At 40.9% G+C, this 16751-nt stretch overlaps 1 protein-coding gene and 1 long non-coding RNA gene across 3 annotated transcripts in view; one reads left to right on the forward strand and one right to left on the reverse strand.

Annotated features, from left to right (window-relative positions):
* The first annotated feature begins 577 nt into the window (after positions 1–577).
* Positions 578–5977, forward strand: LOC309367427. Its single transcript, XR_014167163.1, has 2 exons — positions 578–1531; positions 3768–5977. It is a non-coding gene; the product is annotated as an uncharacterized lncRNA (long non-coding RNA).
* TDRP (testis development related protein) overlaps positions 3947–16751 on the reverse strand; it is a 30880-nt gene continuing 18075 nt past the window's right edge. For both annotated transcript variants that reach the window (XM_081906613.1, XM_081906612.1), the window contains exons 3-4: positions 9156–9259; positions 3947–8370 (exon numbers count right to left, since the gene is read on the reverse strand). In XM_081906613.1, the coding sequence (XP_081762739.1) occupies positions 8025–8370; positions 9156–9259 (450 nt within the window). In that variant the 3' untranslated portion in view covers positions 3947–8024. The remainder of the gene's footprint in view (positions 8371–9155; positions 9260–16751) is intronic.

Below are 16751 nucleotides of genomic sequence, written 5' to 3' on the forward strand. Positions count from 1 at the left end.
TGGGATTTCCCTACACTGAGAAGGGAAGATGCTGAAACCCGTCTTCCAGCCTGAGTTTTTCTTTTCTTTTAAAGCCCCTCTTATTCACATGGGGATTAATTCCAGTCTTGGGACCACCCACAGGAGACAATATTTATTACATCATTTATTATTATTTATTACATTTATTTTTTACTACATTTGTATACTACCTTTATAGTCCAAGGATCTCAAGATGGCATACATGGTGTACAAGGTGGTGTAAACTACTTTAAAATAGCAGTTTGGGTAAGGAGGGGGATTTGAGCACCTTCCTATCAGCGCCTAACACTCTTTAAATAGCAGCCCAAGCCTACGCCATCTCCTTTATAGAGATTCCCTGGCAAACCAGATTCTGATGTATGAGCCAATGGCTCCAGATTAACCTAGCTGAAATGTGTTCCACTGATTTCAGTGGGTCCCAATATATCATATCTTTGAAATCAGTGGGAGCCATTCACATCAATTGGACTTAAGTTCAGTTAACAGGGTTGACTCTTTAAGTCATTATGTGAGTGGAATGACTTCTCCCGAACATTCTGCCCCCCCAAAAAAATTTGCTCTTGGCGGTGAAGGAAACTCTGGAGCATATTTGCTCTCTGTGTGTGTGTAGGCACATATGTGTGGTGGCATAGGAGAGGAAGTCCCACTGCACAAACAGAAATCGTTCCACTCACACAATGACTTACTTGGAGCCAACCCACTGTCTCATTTTGGTCCTGGGAACTAGGCTTCAGAGTCTTTTCCTGAAAACCCCCGTGCTGCAGGAGTCAAACGACTGAGGTTAGTTAAACAGGATGGCCTTAGTTGGGTGAAATTTCTTGTGGGCATCTGAATGAGGTGACTTCAGTCTGAAACAGAAGGCTGAGCTCAGTTGACTGCCGCCCCCCTCTAGCCTGGCATTTCTTCTCTCTCCTCTGCAAAGCCAATCAAAGTTCTCAAGGACAAACTCATAAAAAAAACCCACCAGCAAATGGAAAGGCTTTTATGCTCACCTAGAATTGACCCTGGCTCAAGTCCCAATACACAGCTGGGAACAGTAAGAATAAAATAGTAACAGGGCATGTTTGACAATGCCACAACCTCGTCCCGCGGATCTGAATAGTTTTTACATTTCTTAGGAGCGGCAGCTGATTTATTTTATATGAAATCTATTTACATTAGGAATGTTAATTACTCTGCTGTTGAGGTGGGGAAATGGAAAAAAATAAATCTTCCATAGGGCTGTTTCGAGCTGAAGGGAATCAACCCATAGATCTTTATCAAACAATAGCTTGCTTCCTAATGGGAAGCGAAGACTGATTTGTTTTCCTTCTTGTTTACAGCTGCCATATGCTGTACTGCCAAGTCATTATCATGAGTCTGTTGTTTACCTTAAACAGAGTGTACAGCAGGCGAAAGTGAGGAGGGTCGAGGTCCTTGAGCAGCGGGGGGCGGATAAAGAAAATCGGAGATCAGTAGAAGGCCTTTGTTTAACTTTTCTTGTTGTTGTTCACAGAAAATGGGTCACAAGGTAATGTTTTCTCTCTGGGTTTGTATGGTCATTTCCCTTCCCTCTGCAAACTGCCCCTGGGTACACGATCATGTAGTGAATTTCCCCACATCTCACCAAGTTATATTCCGCTGTGGTTTTTTGTGGGGGGAAATCAGACAGCTCTAAAAAGTGCTGGTCTGATTGTTTAAACATGTTTCAAAAGGGAGTTTGCATGCAAAGGAGGGGAAAATAGGGTTGGTTATAAAATGCACGGTACAAAATACCATTGTGAAATCTTTCTGGAGATGATTTAAAGAGGGTTTCTTTCTCAAGAAGCATTTTCAGGGCATTCTGGTGTCTTTTGAGATACACCGAACAGCCGAGGGCTGCAGTTTAATCCATAACGGTTGGTCAAAGAGCAGTTCAGTTTAGCAACACCCCAAGCAGAAACAAGTGTAGCACCTTTGTGATTGGCATCTTCCTGCAGTGCCAAGGAAATGTTCCTGCAAAGAAACCCGGTGGCAAAAGGCTGTGTGCATGATATACCTTTAAAGTATGCTAGAGGACATTTCCCACCTCAAATAATTATCTGCGTATTGTAGGTTGTTTACGGTTGCTTGGAATTGGAATTCTGAGGGGTTAACTACAGTGCCCAGAACTCTTTGAGGGAAAGAATGTACTTTGAATGTGTGTATGCAGCTCTGGTTTGTAGTTTTGTGTACATGGGTACAGTAGCCAGCATTGCTTATTTTAAGGCAAATAATTTCATTATTAGTAAGTGCCTCAGTGGCTGCCACACCAGCTCTCTATCTTTGATTTTCTTGTTTTTTATAGAGTCCAGGCATGAAGAAATTGTCAAATTGTTGCAGTCCTGTGTTTTTATTTGTCATCCTAGGTTTTTTTCCAGGCCTGCTCATGTTGCCTCTTTTGGCAAACAATTGTAGCACCAGCTTGTCTGTTGTGGAAAATCTCTCTTTCTCAAAAAGGAAGCAGTAAAACAGGCAGGAACTGCAACATTAAGCTTTTAATTAAATATTGGAATGGGCAGGGAGTCAACATTTTGGGTGGATTTCAGTGCTGCCCATGTTTGAGTTCGAGGCAAAGGGACGTTTCCTTTCTCTCCTTCATCTGCAATCCCACGTGCACCCCAAACATTTGCTCTGGAAGTTTGGGAGACGCTTGCCTTGACATAATGGATCTGTCAGCCTTTAAGGTGCCACAGATCTCTATTTGCATACATAATCATGAAGCAACCATCAGTCTCTGGTTTATTTTCGATATTTATGCAAACCCCCATAGTGGTGACTCCAGAGCAGGTTTCAGACAAGCTCCCCAGTAGCTATTGCATTGTACTAAAGAACCAAGTAGCCAGGGATAACATCGCAGCTCCCTGGTGGGGATTTCTGACTTCTAATGCTAACGGAAGCAAAACTCTTCACAATACGGCTGGCTGAGATAAATGGCCACTTGCTGCTATGTGCAAAGGGGAGGCATAACCACACTGCGCCTTGACCAGTATTTACATAAAGATTCCCATCAAAGCCAAACAAGAAATAAATACCACCAGCAAGGTTTTCCGCCCTTCTTGAACAGAGACAGATACCACAGAAAGTTATGCAGGCCATCTTTCAGAAATGATAAATGTTTTTAATCATATTTTTTAAAGCTGTGAGCTATGTGACTTTTTAAAGTACCCTGCGCTGTAAGCAGTGTACAGCTATGGACCCCACTATCTGTTGGACTTGTACTGAACCTCTTCCTGTTCACATCATCAGAGGCTATTCTCTTATTTGTGCCAATGTGAATGGGGAGAGAGTATTTTTCAGGGTGGCACCTTCTGCAGTGCTTTCGCTAGGGAGACTTTGTTCGGTGCTTTTCTTGATGTGATTTCAACATCGGACAAATACCTTTCCCCCCAGTCTTTTTAATCTTGTAAGCGGAAGAGGGTAGCGTATTTTATTGTGCCTTTATCTACCATGTCTTACAGCTATTTTCAAATTAGTGTGGTTTATTGTGTTTGTTATGTGTATCATTTTTTTCATGTAAGTGAAAGGCTGAAGGCAAAGAATAAATGTAGAAAATAAGCAGCAAGTGATCTGTAGTTTTCTTCCAAAATGCTCTTTTAAACTAATCCACATTTGCCAGAGGTGATTTAAAAGCCTATTGCTTACTCAAACACTTATGCATTGTTGCAGCTGAGTATTTGACATTGGAGTACCTAAACCTATGGTAACCACAGGGGAAGTAATACCCTGGACCTTTGTTCTTTTTGCAGATGTGGAAACTCTAGGACCATGAAACTGACTTCTATAGCTCTATTGTGAAATCAAACAAATTGACCAATGGCACTTTGAGAAGTATCGCAGTCAGATGGGCGGGCAGGATCTCAGTGACTAATACAGACAGGTTTTCCTGTCTTAAGAGAAATAGATTTAATTGAAATAATTCAACAGCTTGGTTTCAACTATTTTTTTTAATTCATCTGTGAAAATACTATATTTGAAGTGAAACTAATAAAATACCAGAGAAACTGTGAGCATTGTGACTTGTTACAGCCACATAAAGCGTTTTCACCTTCATGGAGTTCAAGCCAAGATTTATGCTTATGTGCAGCGAAAAGGCAATATAAACATTTAAATCATTACATATGTGCAATCTTGGAATACAATCGTAATGGTGTCTTTAAAACCAGTGGACATAAAATCAAATGTTTACAAAGCAAAGAAGGATATATGCCTTTTTTAAAAACGGGAATGTCCACAAACATCTACATCGTGGATATTTTAAAAGAATTGAAAGAATAAAAATTTGCCCAACACATAAAATACCACAAAAGAGTAATCTCATTTCAAACAAATAATCCTACAAAAGCACAACCATAAATTACATTAAAATTTAACCACTGCCCTTAAAATTAAAGAATGATGCTTTAGGAAAATATGAGCATGATCCAGCCAAACTGAAGGACACTTGCATCTCACTGATTTCAATGAGAGAGAAACACATTAAATAGCATGGAAATCAATGAGGTATGAAAGTGCAGAACTTTTGTTGGATTGTGTCCCATTTTTACAAATATCTCCCCAGCTTAAAAATCAGATGATACTTTATGTATCTCAGATTCCCACTTGAGGCCTGATCCTGTGGGCCTGCCACCCACTCCAGAGCACACAGACCAAGAAGGAAACATCTCCCCTCACATCAGTGCTTGGGACAGGATCAAGCTCAGCAGCAGGCTGCTAGTGCTTCCTTCAGAGCTCCTGCTGTTCATGGCAGCATAGGTTGTGGTTGGAAGGTAGAAAAGCAGGGCTAGGCACGCCATGTAGTGTGCTGGCCTTGTAGAAGCTAAAGCAAAGGCTTGCCTGTCATGTGACTGAGAGGAGCAACGGGAACTGTTTTCTGAGAAGTGGGTCAGAATCTGTGCATAAGCTCGCACAGTGTCAGCACAAATGAGACTATTTAACAGCTTAAGCCAACACATAGGATCTAGAGTGATGGATGTTTCTTTGTCTTCATTGGTATCTATATGCAGCACAAATGTGTGAACATTTCTTTCACGTGGAATCAAGCCGTAGCATCACAAACATGTCATCAAGGTAAAGTACAGGCACTTGACAGTATATTGTGCAAGGCATAACCCCTACCTATCACAGTTTAAGGAAGCTTCCACAGGTGGTGAACACTGAGCTTCTAACCACCTTTGCCCCATCATTCCTGGGTTTTTTTCCCAAGACAGAGCTCAGTGCCAACGTCCCACAATTCAGCTCCTGCTGTATGAAGGCCCTCCAAAGGACTGTAAACTATAGAAATCTTTGCATAAAGAAAATGGCTATATTCTGCAATTATATCTAAGACATAAAATTCAGAACATGGTCTAGCCAAAGTTAAGCAGTGTTAAGTCTTACTTATTTCTATGTGTGAAAGTTAAACATGCATTTCACTTTTCCATTCAACCGAATGAGACTTACAAGCGTCAGCTTTGACTGGTTTGCATCCTCTGCTTTTAACTTGCCTAAACAAATGTGCATTTTTCAATACAGGTTCAGTTGTGTGACAGCTGAAAATCCCAACCCTACAAAGCACAATACTGTATTGCCATAGCAAGCGGGTACAGTTTGGTGTTGGAAAGGATACAAGCTTTTTGTGGCCTCCTGCCAAAATAGCACAAATGCTATTGGCTTCAAATACATTTTTTGGGGGGGAGCAAGAAGAGTTGGACTAATAGTGCAATTCCAAGCTGCAGGCTACTTGAACAGAACAGGAGGACAGCTCTTGTTCCACAAGCACTCTCTAGCTGTGACAGGCAAGACACAGAATCCTGCAACCTGCACAAGAGTACTGTAAAATCTTTGGGTCGTATCCACCAGTGACAGAAACTTTACCATCAGCTGTTGTCACTGGGTGACAACTTTTTATGTGGAATGGGCTATTAAATTATGAAAACATAAAATGGATAGTCTGCATAGTTATAAAACATTTCATTTTGTTTAAAAATTGCTGATCTCACTGGAAGCAAGTCTTGAATTTTTTAAAGGTGTCCATATTGCTGAATAAGGTACAAGCTGTGGTACATAGGCTCAGCATCAGTATCAAGTAAAGATTCATAATTTGGGACAAATAGTTAAGTCTAGCATCTTGGATTGATATTCATTTTACAGAGTATTAAACAAGTGTCCACAAGGAACAAGGAAGTAATTAAATGGTTTGAGCATTTATGGTGCAGTATTATAGAACAAGGCACTTTTAACATGTTTTTTTCATATTCAGATCAGTAATAGTGGCAGCTAGACAAACAGATGGCTCTCTGGTGACTCCTGTCTACTATTTTTCCTCTTTTACTGACAATTTGCTACTTTCATCCAAGTAGTGTCAGGGTTAAGACTTCCTTTTGCAAGAACTGAAGAATTGGGCAAAATCATTCTGAGCCAGTTAGATCTCCAGCCACTGAAAAAAGTTGTACGCAGAGCCAAGTCATAAGAAATGAAAGTTGTGGTGCTCGGTTATTCTGACCATTAACAATTTGTCTTCAATGCAGCAAAGATTATCTTGTATCATATAGCTAAATGTTAGAATTTGGCTATCACAGATGCAAAAATGGCACACATGTAACACATATGTGTATATCTTACGTTATGATTGAAAGGAGACGTTAAATTGATGTATTGGACTTCTTCTGTCACAGTGGTGTGAGTACACTGAATTACAGTGTATTTATGTCACTCCAATCTCATAAATTGGACAATTTAAATAAAATGGATAGGTAAAAGTACTCGGGGGGGGGGTGAGATACCCTAAACTTTACCTACAGTACATTTCCAACTTCCCATGTGCACTATAATGCATAGCTCTTTGTTACTAATAAAAAAGTAGCAGCAACCAGTAAGACTAAACCTCACAACAGCAAATACACATACTTAAATAACCCTTGTACATAGCAGAGACAGAGCATTAACTACTGTCATTCTGTAAATGCCAAGAGAACATCAAACACGTCCTGCAAAAGAGCAACATGGAGTCATAGTTTGAGGGAATGGGGACAAAAGGAAAAAAGCAATAATAACCCTTCAAACAGATAGTTTTCTGACAATTGGGCCTGATTCGTACATTTCCTAAATGATATAGTAGATGCTGACAACACTCATAGTCATAAGGGTAGGCTCCCTACTGCATTGGTAATGCACACAGAGACCCATTTCAGACTGTACTAGTATAGAAAGTACCTGTGTGACCTAGGTTATTGAGGCGATGGGCCCTTTTGTATGTTGTTACTGCAATGTGAAGCCCAAGCGTATAAAAGCTACTTTTGTTGCCTGCTACAGCACTTAGGGAATACATAAATCAGATCTTAGCAGCCACCTAATTCATCTGTGGTTATGTGGTTTGGGATGATTGCAAACCTGTTTTAGCCGTATTATTGATTAATCAACATAATACATGGAAGCCTGAAATTCATCAGCGAATATTTTGTAACGGAAGAAGAAACACGTATGTGTGGGGTTCTTACAAGTCATGTGCAATTCAGGACTTTAGGGGAAATGCAGGATCTTCGACGTTCCAGCCTGAGAATCATGTGTTCATGTTCAGGACAATGAAAGCAATGTATCAAGATGAAACAATGCAGTGTCAAACGGCAAATCAGCACTTTTACACAACAGGGTCAGCATTCAAAATATAGATCTTTGATGTCTGAAAACTAGGAAAGAGAGAACTTCAAACTAGAGAAGTTCTTATGTAAGGCAGTCAAATATTCAACCAGTGTATACATTCATTAAATTGTGGGGGTTTTGTTTTTTAAAAAAGCGAGCCAAGGTGCTATAGAATATGTGTGAAATATAGGCACAAAGTAGGTGCTCGACTTCATTCAATATGGAAAACGGAAGAACTAAGAAACTTAGGATAAGGTGAGCAGATGGTTGGACAATTTGAATACTCTTCTGTAAAGGTGCAATATTAAGCAGTTTTGATTTTGGTTTGAAGATATACATAACCATGTCGCTTATCATCACTTATAGAACATTTCACATTTTGTATGTCATTCTAGTTCTTCCCAGTTATCAGTAAGGTTGCCTTTGCTTTGTCGCCTTATGCTAACCAACCTTCCAGCTGATCTGATGCTCCATCTTGAGCTATTTCCTGAGCTTGCCAGGTTGGTGTATTTTGTGGAGCCTTTGGTTTCGTCTTCCCAACCTGACCAAGATGGATAGTCACTCAGAGTACTTCCAGCGTCGCTGAGGTTATCACTGGCAGGGATCTGTGGTGGCTCCCATCCTTCAATTTCGTCTGGCTTCCTGGACTGGATGTTCTGTTTTATCACCAAACTGTCCCAAAATCCACCTTTCTTTTCGGATTTCACATCCTCTTTTAATTTTAAGCTTGTTCTAGGGAACAATAAAAATTTGTTCTTATTGGAACACATTTTGGGGGAAGAAAGTCTGACATATTTACTTTTAAGACAGAGGAAGACCAGAACAATTTTGTCGTTATCCTTGTAGAACTGATCAAGTCTCACAAGAAATGCATTTTTATTTAAACGTTTTACATTTCTACTCTAGAAAAATGGCTAAACAGAGAATAAAATAATACAGAATTTAACAGAACGGAATACATTATTATGTATTAAACTTGTATCCTACCCTTTTTCCCTAATAAGAGAAGCTGTAGATTCCTATGTGCAACCAGCATAAGTCTCACAAGGAATAGTGTTGATGATCTGTGTGTGAAAGGTAAGGTAGGCAATGCACATGTGTCTGTCATTTTGGGTTTATCTGCTCCTCTATTTGATACCATAATGAGCATATTGTTTCAATTGAAACTTACAGAATTTGCATCAGATGGTTGAAAGACAAAGACTGACTTGTGCTGATGGCCCTCAAAGAAGATTATGTACTTTGCTTCCACCCAACTGTCTTTAAAAAATCCCACTGCACTTCAGTAGATTGTCTACAATAACTGCCTTTTCTGCCCCATGTGGATCCTTAACTTAAACAGAATCTTGCAAGCTGAAAAATAATATAAATGTGACGTAAGAACTGTCTTGCCTTCTAAACTTTAAATTGTTTTTTTACCTGATTATCTTGATTCTAGCCTTAACACCTGTAGCAGCCTTGGTACTTGCATTATTTACTCCATGTTTATATCACTTCCCACTCCCCTATATACATACCCTTTAGATTTTGGAGATTTACATCCTGTTAGTAACTGTTCTTCATCATCCTTATTAAATATGGATGTTACTTCCTTCCAACCTCGAAAACCTGCTCCTTGAACCTAAAAATGATAGTTTTACAAATTAATTTCATGTATGCAAAATATAAGGTAGGTAAAGGTAAAATTTAATGTATGCAAAATATAAGGTAGCCAACATGACTAAACCGCTTCTGTCACAATGGAACACCGTGACGGAAGCCAGAGCGCATGGAAATGCCATTTACAAAATACAACACCGCTGTAGAAAATGGCACATTAAACCATAGTTAAAAATAAATTATGGTTTAATGCATACATACAGTATACTAGTATGTGCTGCTGAAGAGTTTTTGCTTCGTTCCTCCCACAATCCTGGCAGAACAGTAATGTCAGCATGTTAGATCTCTAAAGTAACTTTGCATTAAAATTGAACAACTGTCAAACATGAACCATCATTAGGATTCCTGTTCTCAAAGGGGATTTTTGTCTATTTTCTCTGCTCCACCAATTGTGACCCAGGGAGAATGCAAGAGAGCCTTGGCTACTAGCTCAAATGATGGGACTTTGAAATGTTAAATATGCGTGTTTAAGTCTCCAACACTAATCAGGAGTTAGCTATGAATAATTTTGATTCATTTCTTTGCCTTAAAGAGTTATGTCTTCATTTTGATCCATAAAGTGGATATTTAAATGCATAGTTCCAAAATCCACATTAGGTTAATACATGTATCAGACCAACCAAAATGTCACAGAATAATATAGAAGTTTGTGAGTTCTTGATAACTCTTTATCGGGATAGCTGGCAAAATAAAGCAGGGAAGAGGAGGGAGAAAACCTCTGGTGTTGAAAGCATGGAGGCTGCATTTAGTTGCAATCTTAAAATGGAAGGTGGGAGGTAGAAGACATTTAAATTAGGCTCTCCTAGTTGGTATGCAGGTTTCAGGTTGCACCTATGACTGCTGGAATGAAGAAATTACATCAACTGCTCCTCCATTTTTTAAAGTAAAAAAAAATAAAAACCCACCTGTTAACCAAATGTTTAAAAGTTTCTTACTGGGTTAAAGCCTATTGCCACTCATTTGCTAATCTGTTCACCGATATTATCAGGTTGAAAGTGTTGTTATAAAAGAAGGCTATAAACTGCTGCCTACTGTAATGAAACCAAGGAATTCTCAATTGTCTTTAGAGCTGATCACCTTTGCTGATAAGAGTACTCGCTTGAGGTAGTGGAAATTACCAGATTATTTTACAATAAGAAAGCTTTTACAGTGGGATAGGTTCCTTTTTTGTTTGGTCTAGAAGACAGTATGACAGAGGAGCCTGAGAGAATAGCCATTCCAGATTCCCAGCTTTCTTTCTTTCTTTTTTTTTTTAAAGGAAGTTTCTAGCCCTTGTAGAACCCAAGGTGCAAAGCAAAATGGGCCTAACCTGTTGTTGAGTTTTGAGAGAAATCAGCTGGCTTCCACATTTCAGTCTTTATAGCCAATGAATAGTCACATCAATCACTGATATTTGGAAAAATATTGCGGCACATTTAAAAAATGCTACTACCCTGTATGGAGCACTGAGACCCTGCTTGCCCTGATTATGGCTGGAGTATGAAAGCATCTTTTCACCGTTCATGGCTTACCTTGCAACACAGTCTCCTAGAGTATTTCATATAAAACAAGGCCAGCTAGGGCTCTTGATGCATGCCTTAAATTAACTACAGAATCCATTCTAGCTATTCTGCAATCCATTTCATGCAGTGGCATGAATTTTCTGGAGGGGAACCACTTGGTTCTGTTCACCCCTATTTGGCTGATGACATAAAACATCAAATTTGTTGCCTTTACGGTTAAGGTTACTGAATGCACACTGAAATTCACCTCAAACTTGGTTGCCTTCTACACTGAGGCAAATGGGGTATACCAAGAGGTTCCTCTGCTGTGAACTATTAACAGGAAGCAACCAATTGGGTGTGCAACCAAACCGTGTGTGTGGTATGCTGCTGTGCAGGATTTAAGTAGCTCCATTCTACCAGCATTCTTTGTCCATTAAGTACACTCTGTCTTTATTGGTCTGCTTAGCTGGGGGGGGGGGCGTGTTCTAAAGATATTTTGTACTTCCGCAAACCTCAAGGTTCCCCCATGCTTGCTGATACCTCACTCTAGCATATAGGTTGTGCTGTTTTAAACATGTTGCCATGTGGAGTGCTCCTTCTACTGTTCCAAGTCAGCCGTCCATACTCCCATTCCACTCTCCTGACACCTGTCCTTGTCAAAGGGCCAACATCCATGGCCACTTTTAGGAACTGCTGAGCACTGCCCCATGAAATGAGCCATGTAACTGCAGCCTCTCAAGTAGGAACTTTCCAGTTCTGGTCTGGCTCTACCTGCTCAGGTTGGCCATTGTCTCCTGCAGGCTAGGAAGGTTTATAAAGAACTACCCCCCCCCCCCAAGCTGGGCTTTGCTTGAACTCTATCTGGTCTTGCATTTCTGTTCTTGCTCCTTCATCCTGGCTCTAAGCTTGTTCTCCAGCCCTTCCTCCTAGTTGCCTTAAGATCCTGATTGCCCTTTGGTTCTGGCTCCTAGTTCTCAGCTTCTGAGTCTCTTCAGACTGCTGCTCATGGCCCATTCAAACACTGTTCACCAACCTTTGGAGGGCTAGTGGACACATTTGAAATTTCCTGAGAGTGGTGCCAATGCAAGTTGCATAATTGCTGCCATGGGCTTGTGGCATAACACATAATAGCTGCACATCTAAAAGAGCAAAGAAAGAGACGGGGCCACAAAAATGGTACTTGTATGCCCTACCACCATCAATGGGAGAAAGGAACAACTGCATTTGCTCACAGAGAGAAGCTATTTGACCTCCCCTCTGTCCAGAATGGGGAAGGAAAGGTGCACATCCAATCCTGGAATTCAATGAAATGTGGCTATGTTTCAGGAATAGGGATGCAGTGTAGGAGATTACTAAACCAGTGTAAACGGGAACTGAATAGGAAGAGCAAATAATATCCCATGCATTGTAGATTTCTAAGGGAATACTTAAATAATATGTGGGTGCTATTTAAGGAATTAACACGCACTCTCACGGGTGCTATTCTGGTGCCCCCCAGAGTACACTATGGGAGCCTTTTAAAATCCAAATGTAAAACTTAATTTAAATTGACTTATTTCCCCTGAATGTTCAAATAATTCAATGCTACACTATATAATTTCAGCCTTATGAAGCAATATCATCATTACTATTACTAGTAGTAGCAGAAGTAGTAGAAGTAGTAGATGAGCAAGTATAATACATTATATTGTTTTCATGACTGATCTTTCACAAGTGTGCTTGAACTGATTGTGTAGTGAAAGTCTAACTGAAGATTCTTGAGAGGCCATTTTGTCTTCTTATTTTTTAACTTTACACAGCTTCTTGGAGCAGGTTTCTACACTTTCAGTAGCCAACTTCCCAGCTCCCCAAAATAATCTTCTGCCATCAAGTAATTGTAATTTAATGAGCACAGCTTGTGAAACAAGAAATATGAACAGCTATGTGTCACTGTTAAAGGAAAACAGATGAGGATGACAATTTTGATTCTACTTGTATCAGCAGTGAAATCAAGAGGCCCTGAATCATAAGGTACATCAGCTAAAAAAACAACAACCCCAAATGCGCTGCTCAAGTTATAACATGTGCATGACAAACCTTCCCTGAAAGCATTTTGTTCGAGATAGGAGAGGGAAACAGAGGTGGGAAAAGATCCCACACAAACAATGCAGTGAATCAAATAGTAAGATTGGGGAATATTGTGAAATGAAGAATATCAAATATAGGTCATTAATATTCAGAATATTACAGAAGAACATTTCAGAATAGAACTCTGGTATCTCCAAAGAAATAGGGTTGCAATGCGATCAGGGACGTCTTAAGCATATCCGGCGCCATGGTGCAAAGATCCCTCCAGTGCCCCCCCCCCATTTGCCAGAGTTGTCAACCTTTTTTAAAGGGGGGACCCCAAAGTTGTTGACTTTTTTTTTAGGGAGCTGAGACCAAGCTTACACATTAACTCTAACAACAAGCCCTTAGAACAAAATAAAATGAAAAGGCAAAAGAAAATCTAATGAAGTCCTCAATTCCAAAGCAAGACTCATTCAAGACTCATAAGTGCTTCTAATTCATCTTCATGATTCAGATCACCACATATCAAAAAGTTAAAGCAATCACCAGTTTGTTCTTTAAATAAATTGATGAAGACACAGAGAATGAAGTTCCCGGCCAATTTGTGTTTAAGTACAAAGCTGACCTTTTCAAATATTGTGGGGGTGGGTGTAAAGCAGTGACATCCTGAACCTAAAAAGGACCCAAAACTTGGGTCACAAAGGCTGCAGCCCCAACTGCACTTACCTGCTGAATCTAATAGGACCTTAAAGCCCACTTTTTGTTGGTGTTTGTTTTTAATCACTACCTGCATGGAGAACCCGCTCTCAAGTCCATCCTTACCTCTGAACTAAGTCCTAATGGTAGTGTGCCCCCCCTCAGCTTTCCCCTCCCACCACCCCAAATCTGAATGTATCCCTCCTCCACCTTTTTCCTCGACGGAAGGGGTGGGGGGTGATGTTCTCGGCACGCCCCCTCCCTGCCCCCTGCGATGGACAGCTCAAGGCTCGCTTGCCATGCGGCCGTCCTCAGCAGTCCTGCTACGGGGGGGGGGCAGGAGGGAGAAGGGCACGACGTAGCTTTGTGCCACTGCTGCCTCCTCTCCCAGGCAGGAAGCGAGAGAGAGCGGCGGGCTGTAGGAAGAGCCGCCGCCCAGCATGCCCTCACAGCTGTTCCCGGTCAGTCTTGGACTCCCACTGCTGGGCACCCCTGATGGGCAGGCACCGTGGTGCAGGGTGCCATTAACCCTAATGGGTAAGACATCCCTGAATGCAATTTTTGTTGTGTTGATACAAGATCATTAGCTCAGAATAATTTATAGATGTTCTGAACACCAAATGCATAAGAAAATCCTAGGAAGAACAGTCTGAATTCATGACGTGAAGCAACAATGAAAAATAAACAGATTTTCAACCTGCAAGCATCTAAAGGTGTTTCCTAGACTTAAGAAACTTCTTATTTAGTAATTAATTAAAAACTGGGGAAAGGAACTGAAGATCGTAATGGAACAAAAAACTGTACTCCCTCCATAACAGCCTATGAGTTTCAAACAGAGATACAGTGGTACATCAGGTTAGAAACGCTTCGGGCATACAAACACTTCAGGCTACAAACTCTGCTAGCCCGGAAGTAGTACCCCAAGTTGCAAACTTTGCCCTAGGATGATTACGAAAATTGCACAGCGGTGGCGCGGCAGCAGTGGCAGGCTCCATTAGTGAACGTGCACCTCAGGTTAAGAACAGTTTCGGGTTAAGAACGGACCTCCTGAACGAATCAAGTTTGTAACCCAAGGTACCACTGTAATAGAATCCTAGTCTATTTTTCGTAAGGTTGCCATATGTGTTTCCAAAAGTAGAAAGCTTTTTTAAGATATGTTTTCTTTAAAAAATACTGTAAATATACATCAGTTCTGTTAAGAATCATTTATCTCCATTTACATCACGTGCTCAGAATTCTATCTTTAAATTATTTATGATGGTTTAGCGACTCAAAGCCTTTTTGAAAACAGATACTCATTTTAGCTGATTAGATACAATGGAATGAAAATTTGACTAAAAATTGCTCCTGAAAAGAGATCCACATACCAAAACAGGTTTCTTTTGAATGAAACTGCATGTACAGAGCGAACATAAATCTGCATTACAATGGGCAGCTAGAGGCAGGGGCACCATCTCACCTTCAGGATTGTGGGTGCCCACCGCTGTATCACAAACGTTTGATGTCACACACTAGTGCATGTGATATCACACGCACGACACATGACACCGCATTGCGTTTTTGGAGGGGGGGCTACGTGTAGGCATGTGCATGTGACATCACACACCTGTGTTGCAGCTGCCGATGGCATCTCTTCTTCCTTCTCTCCACAACCAGCGAGACACCCTTTTCTCTGGAGAGGGCTCAGACTCAGAGGCAGAGAGACTCTGCCCCCACATCTGAGCCTTCCCCCAGAAAAGGGTAACTCACTGGCTGGCTGTCGAGGGCAGCGCTGAACTGCTCTCTCGGAGGGAGTGCAGCAGAGGCTGGCTGCCTGCCTCTCTGATTGACCTTGGGGGTGCCCGGCCCCTACAATTATATTATTGTGGGTGTGCCCAAGCACTCACAGCCCACTGAAGTTGGCTCCTATGGCTAGAGGCAAATCATCCAATGAAATCTCCGTTGCATCATACACCGCATGTATCTCTTGATAATGGCTAGTGTGCGTAAGTTGCCAATTATCATCCAGGCCCAATTCAAAGCACTAATGATATCCTAAAATCTTAAGCCACAAATAGCTGTATTCACACCTTTTCCCCTATTGTCCTCATCATATATTAAGATGTGCCACTCTGAGGTGCGTCATGCTTCAAAAGTATTCGCCTTCCAGCATCAGATGAAGATACATCTCCTTGCCCAGCCTTTATGAAAGGTGAAGTATGGTTATCCCTGTAAATATGTTGTTTCTAGTTCCCACTGCCAACTAACTCTCTTTCTCTCTCCCTCTGAAATTGTATAGCGATTTGTTTATTTTGATTTCAGCTGACATACTATTTGGCTATAAATATGTGTGTGTGTATGCTTCCCTGGGACCTTTGGGTGAAATATGGTTTATAAATACTATTAATAGGTCTGACTTTGTAAATATAGTAAAATCACAGACAACACAAAAGTAACAATTCTCAAGGATTTATTATCATATACTGCCAGTGATTTCAGCTACGTAATTTATTATTGTTGTAGGCCTATGTAAAATCTTGACTACAGTTTTAAATGAGCTAGAAAGTCTCATGGAACTAGATTTTACAAAGCCCCACCTTAAAGGGGCGGTATTAGGTTTTTGCTCAGTCCTTGGGCTGAGCATAGCCTCTGGGGAGGGATGACAAAAATACTTAGTCCAGTTCACAATTACTAGTTTCCAGGGTTACAGCTTCCAGGAGAGGGTAGAAACAAACAAAGTAGGCAATAGGCTGAACCTGTTAGATGACTGCCTTCCCAGAATATTGCTTCACACTGACATTCTTTCAAAGGTTGTCTAGCAGAGAGGTCATATCTCTTGTAGAGTTACTCTGAGCTTGGTGGCCACTGTTGAACTAGGCGTTGAAGCAGCTTAAGGAAGAGCTCCTGTCCTACCCTCCTCAGTTTGCAAAAGGAGAGAAGTTTTAACTGTGTTGATTTGAAAATCCTGCTCCTCCCCCCACCCTTCTGCCCTTGACACAGCTAATGCACGGTATTTGTTTGTGGCAGCCATACAATAAGACAGCCATGAAAGGCTAGCACAATTACCTTACTTCAAGGTGAACTAGTACAGAGCTGTTCCAAGCCTCGCCTTTCTTCAAGAATGGGAGATGTCACATTGCGAAACACAGGGGCAACAATGCAGCCAGTGACGCTGCAATTATTATCTTATAAAGATGGAAGGTATAGCTTAATGCACCAGCTAGCACTTTAAGATTCTGTATGTTA

Source organism: Podarcis melisellensis, assembly GCF_964234715.1.
Source record: "Podarcis melisellensis genome assembly, chromosome: 3".
NCBI lineage: Eukaryota > Metazoa > Chordata > Lepidosauria > Squamata > Lacertidae > Podarcis > Podarcis melisellensis.